The sequence below is a fragment of the Anolis carolinensis genome, chromosome 2 (genome assembly GCF_035594765.1).
Source record: "Anolis carolinensis isolate JA03-04 chromosome 2, rAnoCar3.1.pri, whole genome shotgun sequence".
Taxonomy (NCBI): domain Eukaryota; kingdom Metazoa; phylum Chordata; class Lepidosauria; order Squamata; family Dactyloidae; genus Anolis; species Anolis carolinensis.
Genome location: NC_085842.1, coordinates 158,029,069 through 158,045,315, shown reverse-complemented (window position 1 = coordinate 158,045,315; position 16,247 = coordinate 158,029,069). Strand labels below are relative to the sequence as shown.

The 16,247-nt window shown below is 40.4% G+C and overlaps 1 protein-coding gene across 2 annotated transcripts in view; it reads left to right on the top strand.

The window, feature by feature from the left end:
• stat2 (signal transducer and activator of transcription 2) overlaps positions 1 to 16,247 on the top strand; it is a 36,807-nt gene continuing 20,560 nt past the window's right edge. The window contains exons 1-6 of one of the 2 annotated variants that reach the window (XM_008103992.3): positions 1 to 147; positions 4,518 to 4,690; positions 8,475 to 8,634; positions 11,076 to 11,174; positions 13,961 to 14,053; positions 15,209 to 15,287. In XM_008103992.3, coding sequence (XP_008102199.1) covers positions 4,560 to 4,690; positions 8,475 to 8,634; positions 11,076 to 11,174; positions 13,961 to 14,053; positions 15,209 to 15,287 — 562 coding nt within the window. In that variant the 5' untranslated portion in view covers positions 1 to 147; positions 4,518 to 4,559. The remainder of the gene's footprint in view (positions 148 to 4,517; positions 4,691 to 8,474; positions 8,635 to 11,075; positions 11,175 to 13,960; positions 14,054 to 15,208; positions 15,288 to 16,247) is intronic. The other variant, XM_062970937.1, reaches the window with a different exon arrangement.

Here is a 16,247-nt window from a genome sequence, read left to right as displayed (position 1 = left end):
CTACTCCCTCCGCGTGCGGGCGGGGCTCCGGAGTCTGGTCCAATCAGAAGGAGGGTGGGCCGGGCGTTCGCCTTCCTGGTCCTGTTTTTGCTCCAAAGACCTTCGAAAGAAGGGAGCGCGCGCCGGCTCTGGCAGATCGTGTCCCAGGTGGGTGGGTGTGTGCGCGCGCGCGGGGTGGGCGGGAAGGTCTGCTGGCCCCTACTGGGCGATAAACACTTCGTACTGGGAGGGAGACATCGGGGTCTGGGGGATGCTTGCTTTGGAGCAATGCTTACATAACTTCAGGGAGCTCAAGGAAAGATAAAGCAACCTCTTAAACCAGACATGGGCAAACTTGGGCCCTCCAGGTGTTTTGGACTTCAACTCCCACAATTCCTAACAGCCTACGTAGGCTGTTAGGAATTGTGGGAGTTGAAGTCCAAAACACCTGGAGGGCCCAAGTTTGCCCATGCCTGCACTAGTGTGTAATCACTCCCTCTGCTTCTTTATTACTTGTTGGGAAAAGTTGAGTATTCATGGAGGATCCTGTTTATCTTTCTACAAGGGTTGAATGAAAAGTAATGCCTCCACCTTCATAACTCCTCAGCAGATGGCAGTACTGGTATGCGGTATGTACTGGCTTGTTCAGTAGACTCTCCTCCACAGTTCTATTTGGCAGGAAGCCTTAGCATTGAACGGTTGTGTTGTTAAAGTGCGAAGTATGGAACCCTGAACAGACGGTCGGTCAATGCGACTAAAGCAATGTGCAGTCATTGAATTCTTGACAGCAGAAGGTGTCACCCCACAGGAGATTCATCAGAGAATGCAAGCTGTTTATGGTGATTGTATTGATGTGAGTACTATGCTCCGGGCTGTGGCGCAGGCTGGAGAGCAAGCCAGCTGCAACCAGCTGCAATGAATCACTCTGACCAGGAGGTCATGAGTTCGAGGCCCGCTCGGAACCTATGTTTATCTTGTCTTTGTTCTATGTTAAAAGGCATTGAATGTCTGCCTATATGTGTAGTGTGATCCGCCCTGAGTCCCCTTCGGGGTGAGAAGGGCGGAATATAAATGCTGTAAATAAATAAATAAATAAATATGCGTTGTTGGGCGAGTAAGTTTAAAGATGTTGAGGTGGGAACATCTGACTTGCGTGACAGAGTTGGACATCCTGTGACAGCAACCACCGAATTTCACAAGCAAAAGGTTGACAGATTGATTCAGGATGATCATCGTATCACTCAGAGAGAAATGTCAAGCATAATCGGCATTTCACAAGAACGTGTGGGTCACATTATTGCTTTGCTTGGCTATCGGAAGATCTTTGCTTGGCTAACGGAAGATCACGGAACAATGGCTTCAAACTACAGGAAAGGAGATTCCACCTGAACATCAGGAAGAACTTCCTCACTGTGAGAGCTGTTCGGCAGTGGAACTCTCTGCCCCGGACTGTGGTGGAGGCTCCTTCTTTGGAGGCTGGATGGCCATCTGTCGGGGGTGCTTTGAATGCGATTTCCTGCTTCTTGGCAGGGGGTTGGACTAGATGGCCCATGAGGTCTCTTCCAACTCTACTATTCTATGATTCTATGATTCTGTGCACGATGGGTACCCAGGATGCTGACGCCTGAAATGAAAGCGCACAGACTTAAAATTTGCCAGTAACTCCTCTCGCATTACGAGAATGAAGGTCACGCTTTCTCAATTCAATTATGACAGGAGACAAAACATGGGTACACCATTACGACCAGGAGACGAAGCATCAGTCTATGGAATAGTGACAGAAAGATTCGCCCCAGAAAAAGAAATTCAAGACACAGCTCTCAGCTGGAAAAATCATGGCAACAGTGTTCTGGGATACAGATGGTGTTATCCATGTTGATTTTCTTGAACAACAAGAAAATTTTTTGTGGAACAACAATAAATTCAGAGCATTACATCATAACGCTGTGAACTTTGAAACAATGGCTAACAAGGGTCTGAAAGAAAAAGAGAAATGTTTTCCTGCAGCATGACAATGCCAGACCACACACTTCACATGCCACCACAGCAGAACTTCAGAGACTGGATCTCACCACTGTACGGCATCCTTCATATAGTCCAGATTTAGCACCGTCTGACTTCCATCTGTTCCCGACAATGAAAGAAGATCTGCGGGGAAATCATGCTTCTGATGAAGACATTGAGGGAACTGTGAGACGCTAGTTGCGGAAACAGAGTGTCGACTTCTTCTGTGGCTGCTTCAGAAAACTTGTTCATTATTGGCAGAAATGTATCCAGTTGTCTGGTGATTATGTGGGAAAGCGAATAATGGTAGTTAAAGAGCACATTCTAAGGATTATTTCAGCGTTTGATTTATTAAATATTCCCATCCAAACCCAAGTATCAAAGGTGGAGGCTTACTTTTCATTCAACCCTCATACAAGATAAATCCTAGGAGTCTAATTCTCTTCACTTCCTTCTTTCTGTACTCCCCTGACTTGACTCCTCTCTCCTTTTAGCTGTACTCTCCCTTCTGCCTCCAGCCCCACTCCATTTTCAACACACTCTTTGAGTTTATACTCAGCTAACCATTAATGCATTATTTCCCTCTGTACTAATGAAGCAAAGAGCATTCTGGCATAGAGAAAAGGGGAAAGCCTGAGAAAAGGAAAATTCAGTTTCAAAGAGATTTTGGCATCATGAATACATTTGCTAGGGAATAATTCCCACTGAGTTAAATAGGACATATTTCAGTGAATATTCAGAGGATTGTTTTGTTTAATGCAATTTAATTTGTATTATTATAGATTTATTATTAGGGTTCTGCTGATGTATACAACTCTATATAAGTGTTATAACAGTCTTTGTCCACCTGGTATTCACCGGATCTGTTTGGCTGCAACTCCCATGTTAGCTAAGGATGATGAGAGTCCAGTGTATCTTTGCTTTGTCATGGTTTAATGTACACTAATTTTGTTTCATGCAGAAATTAATTTAAAATATTGTATATAAAATCACTATCAGGCTATATGTCTAAGATATAAACATAAATGCATTTTTTTTGTTTTGACTTGGGTCCCATTGCTAAGATATTTCATTATGTTCTGTCTATGCAAATGCAGGTATTCAATTTTTTAAAAAAGATCTCAAATCCAAAACACTTCTGGTCCCAAGCATCTTGCATATGGGATGCTTTACTTGTAACTGAGAAGGGGTTCGGCTATTCAGCATCATATATAATTTCCTCTCCCCTTGATTGAACTTGCTTTTCAACTTATTTACATGCAGTGGTTTGAAGACAGCACTTTCTGTTTTCTGAAACTCCTTTGACGCATTTGGCTTAATGCATCCTACTTTCCCTTTACTTGTTGTTCTCTTTTCATCGTTTCAGATCTCCTTTTGTTTCCTTTCAAATGTGAAACTGGTAAGAATTACATACCTTGCATGTTACCATCAGTAATATGATGTTACCATGCAAGGTGGAAACGTTCCTCCAGATTTGTGAGATTGCCACTCAGTTTGCTGTGTATCCTTTATTTCTGTTGTGGACAACTCTGAAACCACCCAAATGACTCTGTGAAGCCTCATTATAAAATATGCAACCAAATTAACTCCTGATGATAGCAAACAATCTGTCTTTTCTAGGCAGAACTCGTGTTGAATTTATCCTAAAGGGCATAAATCTGCATTGGATTAGCTCATGGCCCATTCCATATGAAAGTATTGTAATTATGTAAACATATATTTGAGGATATAGATATATTTAGAAGTTGGGTGAAATGAAGCAGAAGCAGTTGATACAGATTCAGGGTCCTTTATCTCAGGCGTGGGCAGACTTCAGCCTCCTGGTTTTGGACTTCAACTCCCATAAATTCCAGCCAGCTGCTAGGAATTGGGAGTTCAAGTCCAAAACACCTGAAGTTTGCCTACGCCTGCCTTATCTAAAATGCTAGGGACAACAAGAGTTTTGTATTTTAGATTTTAACACTTTATTTGTGTATATATACATGATGAAATATCTTGGAGATGGGATCCACAACATTCTAAACACAACATTAATTTATGTTTCACAGACACTTGATACATATAACTTGATGGTGATTTTATGCACAGTATTTTAAATATTTTTGTGCATGAAGCAAAGTTTGTGTCCAGCAGTGGTTCTCAACCTGTGGGTCCCCAGATGGCCTTCAACTCCCAGAAATCCTAACAGCTGGTAAACTGGCTGGGATTTCTGGGAGTTGTAGGCCAAAACACCTGGAGACTCGCAGGTTGAGAACCACTGGTGTACAGGGAACCTTCAGAAAGCTTTAGCCACCCATTTGGACACTTCTATATTTATGAAATCTGGATAAATAATGCTCATCCTGTAGTTCTAGTATTATATATTCTTATACACACATCTTGTATATGAATGGTTTTGTACTGTCTTCTTAGCTTGTTGAAAATCGCTTGATTCAAAAAATATCTCCAATAAAGTGATATTGTATTTGGTAGCCTTTTAATTGCTTGGTTCCCTGCGAAAGGGATCTTATTCAACTTTTGACTTTTTTTCTCAGGGATTGCCAGCAGTTGGGAACCCAAGCTGACCACATCGCAACATGGCCCTGTGGCAGAAGATCCAGATGTTGGACACAGTGTACCTGGAGCAGGTGCATAACCTCTATATGGATGAACGCCTGCCCATGGAAGTGCGAGAGTACATCGCCTACTGGATTGAGGAGCAAGACTGGTAATGTCATGGGACTACTGCCTCCCCACCACATGAGTTGGTTACTCATTTCTTGCTATAAGCAATAGTCAGGATTCCATAGGAGTTGTTGTCATCTGGCAATTCTCAGCTCAAGCAAAGTCAGTGTCAGCCTCTTCTTTCCTGGTCTGCAAAAACAGGAAAACAGTAATGTGATATTATGGAATCATTACATTAAATGAAATATATTTACAGTACTTTCCCCATATAAATTCCAAAACATCGATGCCCATAGAAATCTGAAACCATGGATAATAGTGAACTCTTTAATTTTACTATACTTGGACTGGAAGCTTACCAAAGAGTTGCATTGGAGGATCTAAAGAGACTCACAAACACTTCCAAAGGGAAATATTTTTTGGAGTGTGGAGAAGTGACAGCATGACTATCAAATCCATAGATAAAGTGGTTCTATGATATTGAAAGGTGAAGTCAATGCAAACGTTCAATAATGTACACTGAAACAGACAAAAGTATTCCCTCCCAAAGATTATAGCAAATGATATTGGTCATTGGTGGGGGAGAAGGTTGGTATATATAAATAAGATTAATAAGAATGTACTATGATCAGAGACAAAGCTTCTTTCATCTGTTGGAATTCAACCCCACACTGCCCAAGTCTGCAGTCCTCAATGAGGAACAGTTAGCTATAGAATAGGCTGGGGGAATCCCTCCCACCAACTCCTGAATATCAGTTGGAATGTATCTATTTGTTATCTCTCTCCCCCGCTCTTTCTCTCCCTCCCCCACCATCCTGATTGGTGGTGTAGAATGGATGTCTTCAGGTTGCATGCCTTTAAGACTTCTGCTTTTCCATCTTTGAATGCAGACTCTACTCTGTGTGTTTGAAAAGATGTAGAGTTTGAAGGTTTTTTCTCTTGTTTTGGAACTTAGAAGTTATGGAGTTAGAGAGAAGATTAGACCCAATTCTTTCCTATCAAGAAATGTAGTTCTTATTTTGTAAATAAACCATTTTGGTAACTGTAAAGATTGAACTCTGCATCTTTCCTTGCTAAACTCAAAAATCTTTTTGCAGCCACACAACACTTCACCTTGCCGCTTGCTGTGAGCTGCCTACTCAATAATAATAAATAATAAAACTTTATTTATACCCTGCTCCATCTTCCAAAGGACTCGGGGCGGCTTTCACTGGGACAAGCTCAAAATAGTATTACATCAATAAAAACAGTAACATAATAAAATCACAGTATAATAACACATCTTATAAACATTAAAATGACTTAAAACATAGACAGTAATCCCAATCAGTAGTCAAGCACCATAGGAAATGGGCCATTTTAAGGGGAAATAGAAACCTGAAAGTGCATAAATTTTTTTTTATATTTTTGGATGCTCTGCTATTTTTGGGATAATTTCCTACCATCATCTAGCTTTCTCTTCCTAGAAGGGCTAGCTAGAAGCCCCAGGGGGAAGCCCATCTGCAGGACATGAGACCAACTGTAGCCCTTCTAGGGCTCCCAAACAACTTGACATCCAAAGGCTTGCTGGATGTGATACATAGCTATTATGACTAAAAGCCATGAATAGTTTTGCTTTTCATTAAATTGGCTAGAGCAGGAGTTGATGTAATAAGGGAGGTGGACAACTTTAAATTTGAGCCCTGAGCATCAAGCACGTGCAGCACAAAAGGCTAATATGCAACAACTACGATTGTAGCTGACCAGAATTCAATTTCTGATTTTATTCTTTTAGGAGTATTATTCTGGGGTTTGCAGGACTCTAAATCCCACTAAATTGCCATGGTATCACTCGTGGGGGCAATCCATGGCGAGGTTTTGGGGAGCTTTATGTGGCTGGTGAACTACAATTTGCCTGCCTCAATGTAGTAGTTAAAATGTTGATTTGGGAGATTCAGGTTCAAGTCCCCACTGAGCTGTGAATTTCATTGTGTGGTTGTAAACTAGACATGCAGGAACAGCCCTTCCTCCCTCACAGAATTTGTTGGGGGAATAAACTCAGGAAGAGGAGAGCCATGCAGAACTTTCTTTAGCCTACTGGAAGAAAAGTAAGACAGAACCGTAATAATAAGTACTGTATATTTTTGTGCATAAGTTGACCTCTTATATAAATCGAAGGCAGATTTAGGGGCCAAAATTATGGGCTTTATGTGACATGTAGATAAGCTAAGAATCATTACACGAATGCTAGCCTGGCTGTTGTTATTGCCATTTTCTGCCCAGATGTTGAAAAAGATCTTTCTCCACTCTACTCAGAGAAAGGAATGGTTTGGTTTTTTATAAGAGTTAAGTTACAGTACTTACATTGAACTGTGAATAAGTTGACCCAGGCTAATTGGATCTATTTTTGATTAAAATTTCTAAACCTATATCTATAGTGTTTTTCAAAGGCATCCCAAGTTATTGGCCATTGCCATATTTTAGTGGCAGAGACTTCTGCAGCTGAACTATGTGCAGACTGAAAAAATGCTTATTTTGTTTCCCCTGAATCTCCTATCATTCAGCTTAATTGGTTGACCTTGGTTTCTAACACTCTGAGCTGAGGAATGTGGCACTCTCTCCTCTTACAGCAGAAAGAGGGCAGGGCAGGACTGGGATATCTGAAGAATATGAAAAAAATACTCTTCCCTTCTCCAGTAGGAATCCTGCCATTTTTGGGCTGTGATTGCTCATCTTTTTGTGTCAAAGTCTGGATTTTTTGAGGAGGATATATGACAGTACCAGCATGATGTCTCCAAGCATCACTGGATTGTAATTCTTGAAGCTGTTAGGAAATTTTCCCAAAAATTAAAAGCATTTCTTAAATAACAAAGCTTAGCAGATTACTCACACACATCTGGAGGCATCCATGTGGCAGAAGGAACATTGAGCTTAAGCCATGAGAGCAGCAGAGTTGACCTTAAAAGTTTCAAAAGGTTTATTAAAAACAAAGAACTACATTTCTAGATAGGAAAGTTGGGGTCTAAACTATCTAACTAATCCTATGTAGAGAATCGCTATGATCTCTGCTTTCCATCTAAGAGCACACAAAGGAAAGACTCAAACCTATTTCCTGTAGTTTGGGTTGCTGGCCTGAAGTTGAGCTCCCGTCTGTGTGCTCTAGCTTGTGGGGACATGAGAGAAGCCTCCCGCAGGATGGTAAAACATCTGGGCATCCGCTGGGCAACGTCTCTATATACGGCCAATTCTCTCACACCAGAAGCAACTTGCAGCATGTTCTCAAGTCATTTCTGACATGATTTAAAAAATCCACATCTTAGATTAAACAAAGGGATGCAATCTGAGAATATTAGTCTATGTCATAATGGGATGGGAAGAGGAAATACAGAAGAGAGGCAGGCAACAAGCATACAGAGAGGATAATGAGGAAGGGCTACCTTATAATAAGCCTTATTCATGCCTTGATTTCCTTGATAAGGACTCTAAACTTGTCCTGGATGTGGTTGATCTCCAATAGAAGCAACTACAGAGAGCTCTTGAAAGCATTAATGTCTTAATGACATGAATATATTTCATCAGATATAGCTGGAGACACTTAGACACTTTTAATGCGAAAAACATTCCCTCTTCATGAAACCAGTTAATCTGCAGCAACAACTACGTGGCCTCCTATGCACCCAGATGGTAATCCAGGAAGCTGAGCCCTGAGTGGGACTTGGGAGAACGTTGTTCTTTCTTTTTGACCTCTCTCCTAGTATTCCTTCTGCCTGTCTTCCAGTATCTTGGCTTTTGTACATATAAGCTGAAATACCATTCTTTCTCCCACATGGCCTTTGTGTCTATTTCAGGAACCAGGCAGCACAGTTTGGGAGCTCACTAGCCTGCTGTCTTTTCCACAATATGCAGTCGCTCCTGGATGATCAGCTGGGGCGCCTAGTTTTGAGCGAAGAGAATAACTCGAACATCGTGCTCAAACACAACTTGCACCGCTCCAAAGTCCATCTCCAGGTACATACACTGTGTGTATGGTGGTGGTGTGAGGCCTGGATAGAAGGCAGCTGAGCACCAGTAACACAAAGTTTTTGCAGTTTAATAAACCTTTTCCATGATTTTATGATAGAACCAATTAGGAAATGACATATTTAACCAAGGAACAAAAATTATGTTACATAGTATTATTACTTAGGATGCATGTCTCCCATCCTCATTTCAGTACATACAGGATTTTGACATAAAGGATCCGTCAAAATGATGAAACTGACTTGATACACTTTGAAAGAGCAATAATGATAATATCACATACACTTATATCAGACTCAGCCATAATTTGACCACTGGGGCATATTTATTCCTTCCTAAAATAAAGATGAATTTTGTCATTTTGCCTCTCAGAACTTTTGAATACCTCCTTTAATCTTAGGACTGTTTGCTCTCCCCTTCCCCATTGGCTACTAAATTTAATACAAAAGATACAATGTTAAAATAATATTTTTCCTCCTATTGCTTCAAATCAGGCAAGAGTAATACCGCAATCACTGGACAATACATACTTTGGTGTTTCAAAAGTTAGCCCTCTTTCTGAGTATATCTGACCTGCTGGTTCCAAAAATGGCACCAGTTTTCTCTCCCCCCCCCCCCCCCCCCGCCCTTTAACTCTAGTTTTTGGAATATAGAACATATGCCATATACCAGTTTTTATCTGCTCACCCTTATGAATTCATGATAACCATATCTAAGAAACTAGAGCTGATGCAGTCTATCCAATGCAATTTTCTGAATCATAACCCCAAGTAACCCCAGGAACAAGTCTAAAAACCAAGATACCAAGAAAATATTTTGTTGTTGTTGTTAGGCTGTGTTAGTGATGCCATTTTTAAAAGTTTCTACTTCTTGTTGGCCTTTGTGCCTCAGGAGAAGAGCAAGAATAAAGTTTTCTGATATCTATCAAAGAAGAACTGACTGATGCTGACTGCAGTGTTTTGTAGATGGACATGAAAATAAGCCCCATGGAATTCATTAGTAGTAACTACCAAATCAGCAGGTCTAGGATGGTGCTGTGTAAATTTTTTAATTCCCCCAGCAGTATAAGGCATCATATACAATTTGTAAAATCAATGATTTTGTTAAATATGACTTATATTACCAGTATACTACATCAAATACTTAAAACTTAACCCCTAACACATAAAAGCCCCAATTATAATAAGAAACCCTGAAATTGACTTTTCACATCTCACGAACACATGATGAAATTATCTTCTTATTAATGGCTTATTTTAAAGACTTCTATATTTCCACCTTACAGTGTCATTCTTATATATGAGTGGTTACCAAACTTTGGGCATCCACGCGTTTTGGACTTCAACTTCCAGAAATCCCAACTTACCAGCTGTTAGGAACTGTGGAAGCTGAAGTCCAAAATATCTGGATGCCCAAAGGTTGGGAAACACTGTTATATATAGATTTAATATTCAAAACCTGCAAGCATTTTTACATTTTCTTTTCTTTTTATAAATAGTGCAAGTGGTTCCCATTCTTTTAACGAGTGTCTATCAATTTATCTTGTCTATTAGACAAGATTACTTCTGAATTTCTGCCAATTCGAGATTTTTTATAATCCAAATTTCCCTTGAGGCTGATTTTTTGATATGGTGATGAGGACACGGATGAGAACTGTGCAAGTATTATCATTGCTGCTGTTGCTGAAGCTGTTGTAGTTGTGGCATGAGCTTTCATGGATGAAATCCCACTTGAATGTATGTGATACATAAACTTTTTTTCTCAATTGTGCAGTGGTGATGGGCAGAGGGAAATTCAAACATACCATATATACTCGAGTATTAGCCAATCCGATTATAAGCCAAGGCACCTCATTTTACCACAAAAAACTGGGAAAACTTATGGACTCGAGTATAAGCTGGGGGCGAGAAATGCAGCAGCTACTAGTAAATTTAAAAAATAAAAATAGATGCCAATAAAATTACATTAATTGAGGCATTAATAGGTTAAAAGTTTTTGAATATTTACATAAAACTGATTTAAGATAATAATAAGACTTTAATAAGATACGACTGTCCAACTGATTATACTCGAGTATAAACTGACCTGAATATAAGCTGACCAAGTATAAGTATAAGTCCAGGTATAAGTATAAGTCCAGGTATAAGTCCAGGTATAAGCTGAGTGGGGCTTTTTCAGCCCTAAAAAGGGCTGAAAACTCATCTTGTGGTCGAGACTATACGGTATATGAGTATAGAAAAAATGGTTGTTAAATCTGATGGCAACAGACCAAAATGTATGAGGCATGTATGCATTCTACATGGGAAATCCACAAGATATGGGCAATGTCCTCATCTCCCTCATCATTTTTAGTAGATCTTCTGAAAAGCTGGAGGTGTGGATGGAGTTGTAATTTTCCAACCATTCCCGGCTGCCTTCTTTCCTTCCAGGCACTGTATCAAGATCATCCAGAGCAATTGGCCCAGGTGATCGATGACCTGCTGAAGCAGGAGCGAGAGATACTGGCAGCTGCCTTGGCTGCCTCTCAAGTAAGTGAACTCTAGGTGTATCTACACTGTAGAATTCATGCAGTTCAAAATCAGTTTAACTGCCACAACTCAATGCTATGGAATTTGTTGTTTCAGTCTTCTCTGCCAAAGAGTGCTGGTGCTTCACCAAACAACATATCCCAAGATTCCATAGCAGTGAACCATGGGAGTTAAAGTGGTGTCAAACTGCATTCATCTACAGTATAGATGCACTTTCCGTTAAGCTGTCCCATTTGTCTCAGCCGACCCAGCATTTGTCTCAGCCGACTTGTGAGAGTGGTTGCAATGTGGAATGGGACTTGGGAGACCCCATTTCCAGTCCCCACTAAGCCAAGGCACTAAGCTGGGATGTAAATGTTGGAGCCCCGGTGGCGCAGCGGATTAAACCACTGAGCTGCTGAACTTGCTGACCAAAAGAAGCCCAGCTTCTGTTAACCTAGTAGTTTGAAAATATGCAAATGTAAGTAGATCAATAGATACCGCTTCTGCGGAAAGGTAAAGGCGCTCCATGTAGTCATGCTGGCCACATGACCTTGGAGGTGTCTACGGACAATGCCGGCTCTTCGGCTTAAAAATGGAGATGAGCACTTAATGTCGGGGTAAACCTTTACCTTTACTAAATGCAACTTAAGAAATAGGTGGATAAATAAATATAGCATTCACTCCTCCTAACATTACAGTTTTTATTGGTTGCTTCTGCTTTGCTGCGTTTTTATCCCTAGCTGATACTTTTCATCCTACTCTGTAACAACACACTTCCATTTAGTGAAAATGTATCCTCCTCTCAATTTACAGGAAAATCTAAATTGGTTACAGAACTGTGGGACAGGAGGAGATAAACACATTTGTCCTAAGCCAAGAATTTATTTAGAGGCAAACGGGTATTAGGCAGTGAGTAAGTAAGGCTGTTGTTATTAGATTTATTAATGAAGGGATAGCATTTAAAAAAAAATAACTTTGCGTGAATTTTAGTTATCAAATTTAATATGCTTTTCTTCCAACTTCATGACAATATATTTTCGTGAAAATATATGGATTAATTCTCCTTCATGTTTGAGGACCAAATGTGAGGTTTGTGCAGCGCATGAGCCAGATGTTTTGGATTTCCACAATTTCTGCATGTTGGTTAAGCTGGCTGGGGCTCCTGATTCAAGGCCAAAACAGCTGGAGGACCAAAGTTTGGGGACCACTGCTCTAAAAGCTGGATCAATGTCTTCCTTTGAACTGGGAAAATCAAGAAAAAATATCTAGCAACAAATTGGTTAATGTAGTTTTCTAAAATTCCATATGCTTTTGATTTACATATAAACCGAACAATAACTTGTCATTCTTGCCATGTTTGCTTTTAATTGTTCCTCTTCTTTGTCCATCAAATTGCCATCTTTTTAGGGGCCCTTCATTTATATGTTTCACATGATTAGACTGCCAAGCTCATCCTTCCTGTTTTGTTTTTGTGTTTGTTTGGGTGGTTTTGGCTTGGCCTAAGTGTCTGGTTTCAATTGAAGTTCTGGCTCGAAATAAGCTTCTAATTGTGTGTCTTTGGCACTGGGTGGCTCCTGACTCACTCTGCTGAGACCCTGTGTGTGTTCTATGCCTTTTTCTTGCTTCTTAGTTTAAATTTTCTCAAAATGGAGATTCAATTGAAACTGCAATTTCTCTAATGTGAATCAAACCTCATACACTTAGAATAATTGATACATAGAAGTACATAGAAGGAACCACAAAGATCATGCAACCCCCTTCCAAGAAAAGTACAACTGAAGCATTCTTGACAGATGGCCATCTAGCCTTTGATTAAAAACTTCCAGAGAAGGAGGCTCCACTTCCTTGCAAGGCTGCACTTCCCACTGTTGAACAGCTCTTACCATCAGCAAGTTCTTCCTAATGTTCAGGTGGAATCTCTTTCCCTTCAATTTGAATCCATTGCTCTGTGTTCTAGTCTCCAGAGCAGCAGAAAAAGAACCTTAAGGTGACATCCTTTCAGATATTTAGACATGGCTATCATGTCGCCTCTCAGCCTTCTTTTCTCCAAGTAAAACATACCCAGCCCGCTCAGTCACTTCTTGGTTTCCAAACCGTTGATCCTTTTGGTCGCTCTTCTCTGGACACCTTCTGCTTGTCAAGATCCTTCTTGAAGCGTGGGGCCCAGAGCAAGAGAAGGCTGATGTAAGGGCAGGGTTCTTTCTGCCCTTTGATATGGGATTTATGGGTATTATATCTTCTTCCCAATCTAGTATTAATAACTAGTTTGCTTTTCAAGCCCTGGCTGAAAGACAGCTAGTTCTTTGCTGCTGATTTCTTTTACTATGTGCATCTGCAGCAGATTCTTGCAAAATATATTTTTGATTCATATGCAGTGGCAAAGAGGATTAGAGGCTTATGATTAAATCCTACCTCAGTGGTGCACTTAAACTGTGGGTCCCAAGCCCAAATGGCATCCCCTTAACTCAACATTGGAGTTCCAAAAATCTGGCAACAGTAATATTTTTCTGTGTATCAGCTAGACGTTTACGTGAATCTGTTATGCAGTGTTTACAGTGGACTCTGCAGAAATAGTTTCAGTTGTACTTCATTTTAAAAAAATCAGCCTGGAAAGTTTTAAGAAGCCCTGCGCTAGAATATACCTTATGTAAACTGCATTACCAGTTACTGTTTTCCCAAAGAAAGAAAATGTGAAGTTCATGCAAACATTGCCTCAGGCAGTGTTTTGTTCACCCGAGAAATCTAGCTTTTGGCTCTCTTATATGATACTGCTTCCCATGTATTTTCCTTTCCTTTCCCTGCAGCCAGTGGTTGAAGCCCCAGTTACTGCTTCCATGACCTCCAGTCAACAGGAGAAGATTGGGGCCAGGCTGTCAGAGATGCGAAAGGCTATTCAGGTAAGCCTGCAGCAGATGCCAAGGCATTGGAGTAGATAGAGCTACCTGCTTCAACTATTCTTCTCCTTGTAGAGACATTTTATTAAGGCACAGATTTCCAGTATGTTAATTTACAGTCATTTCACAAGCTACAGATTTTGTACACAGCACACTGAATTTCTTCCCACTGCCTCAGGTCTGCTCTAGGCACATGTAGCTCCACTTGATTCATCTTGTCCTAGGTTCTACTTTTGCTGTTTGTGTAAAGAATTTTAAAGAAATAGTTATTCGGAATGGACCTTTCCTGAGACACAACTGGAGAACCTTTGGATTTCACTATGTTTGGGGCCACAAGTCCTTCAGTCCCATAACTTTGGAGCTGATTGTATTTGAAGGTCCAAAGGCAGAAGGAAGTTCTTATAGAACAGGGGGCAGGGATTTTTGGTTCTGAGATTTTTTTAGGAGAACTGCTGCAAGCCCTTTATCCTATATTATGATGGGGTCAGGTTAATCAGAGAGGTAGGCCAAAACTTCCTCAAATGTGTACTGAGGTTTTATTGGTTGCTGATGGAAAATGTTTTTAGCATTTTATTTGATTGGCGTTAGTAGCTCATTTGGTCCTACTTACTTTTTTACTTATTCAGTTGTTAAGTGGAATTTATTTGAATATTATTGATAATTTATGAACTTTGTAGCCACCCGGCAAGGTTTTTTGTACTATAGGTGGCCTTAAATACTAAAACTTAATAAGCATCGGTTGTGAGGCAGTCCTTTCCCCCATATTCCATTATACATTCTTTTAAGGGTAAAATTGCTTCATTGCTATTGGGGAGCAGAGCATGGGCAATGAATCATTAGCAGGATCTCAGTGGCTTGAGTATGATATAAGTGGATATGTGACAGTGGTTGCTGGTCACTGGGACCCTGAATCAACTCCAGGTTGTAATCTGAACTTTGATGGAATGATCCTTGGTGCTGAGTCTGTTTTTGGGAAAGCATGCATCCTGAATAACATACAAACTGATATCTTGATTTCTCCATTCAGTGTCATGGAAGCTACCATTTGCCACTGGTCAGTGGACAACTGTTTGTCAGAGGCAAGGTCCTCTTTAGGTTTATTCTTTGTCATCTAACTGCTTGCTTTGTCTGACCATGGTACCTGGTTCTATTCCACAGGCTCTAAAAAACTCAATTGATCAACTTGAATTACTGCAGGACACCTTTGATTTCCGTTTCAAGACACAAAGGATTTTAGGTGAGAATCACTGGGGAGATACTCTTGGTTGTCCATGCTGTTGAGCCCGGAGAAAAGGAATTATTCTATCTATTAATCAGGCAAGAGATCAGTATCTTTGTGTAGATCTCTGAGTGACAGAGGTGTCTGTCTCCTAATTTTTAAAACCAGTATCAGTAGATTCTCCACTTCTCATTCCATCCTGTATTGTGCTACTGGAAAGGTAGAAAGTTTGAGATAGCTAGTAGTTGATTTTGCATAGAAAGTCTATATGTTCAGTTGACTGTTGCCTGGGCTTTGAATTCGTTAATTCTTTTTCATTTTTAAGTATTTTGCTCCTGGCTCTGTTTAGCACAGTGGTTCTCAACCTGGGGTGCCTCAGGTGTTTTTGACCGCCAACTCCCAGAAATCACAGCCCGTTTACCAGCTATTAGGATTTTCGGGAGTTGAAGGCCCAGGTTGAGGACTACTGGTTTAGCAGATCTCTAGATTCTGGTAAACAGTATAATAGATCCCACAAGGCTATGACATTTCCCCAACTCTGTTTTAAAACAATATCTTCTGAAATTCTTTTGTAGAGCATGTGACTTTTGTATTTTGGCCCTGATATCCTTGCCATAGGGGCAGTTTCCCAATGTCTGCAAGCAATTTTAAAAAGCATTAAACTACGAGCCCCAAAATACACTGTGAGATTGTAAGGCTAATTTGGCCCTTTGGAGGCTGGGTTGTTCAGGTTAAGGCAACACTTTTGTCCCAAACAAAAAATGACTAGAGGTTCTGGAAAAAGTTCCCATTTGGCCTTAGATATGCAGATATATGCACTCACAAGCACAGCGAAATTGACTCTAGTGATTCAAGAGGGCAGGAGGGTGATATTTCAAGTATAAAAAATGCAAGTGAATAGATAGGGCATAGGAATGGGAATCAGGTGCCACATCCATTCCTAAGTCTTTTGATTCATGACCTAGGATGAATTTAGAA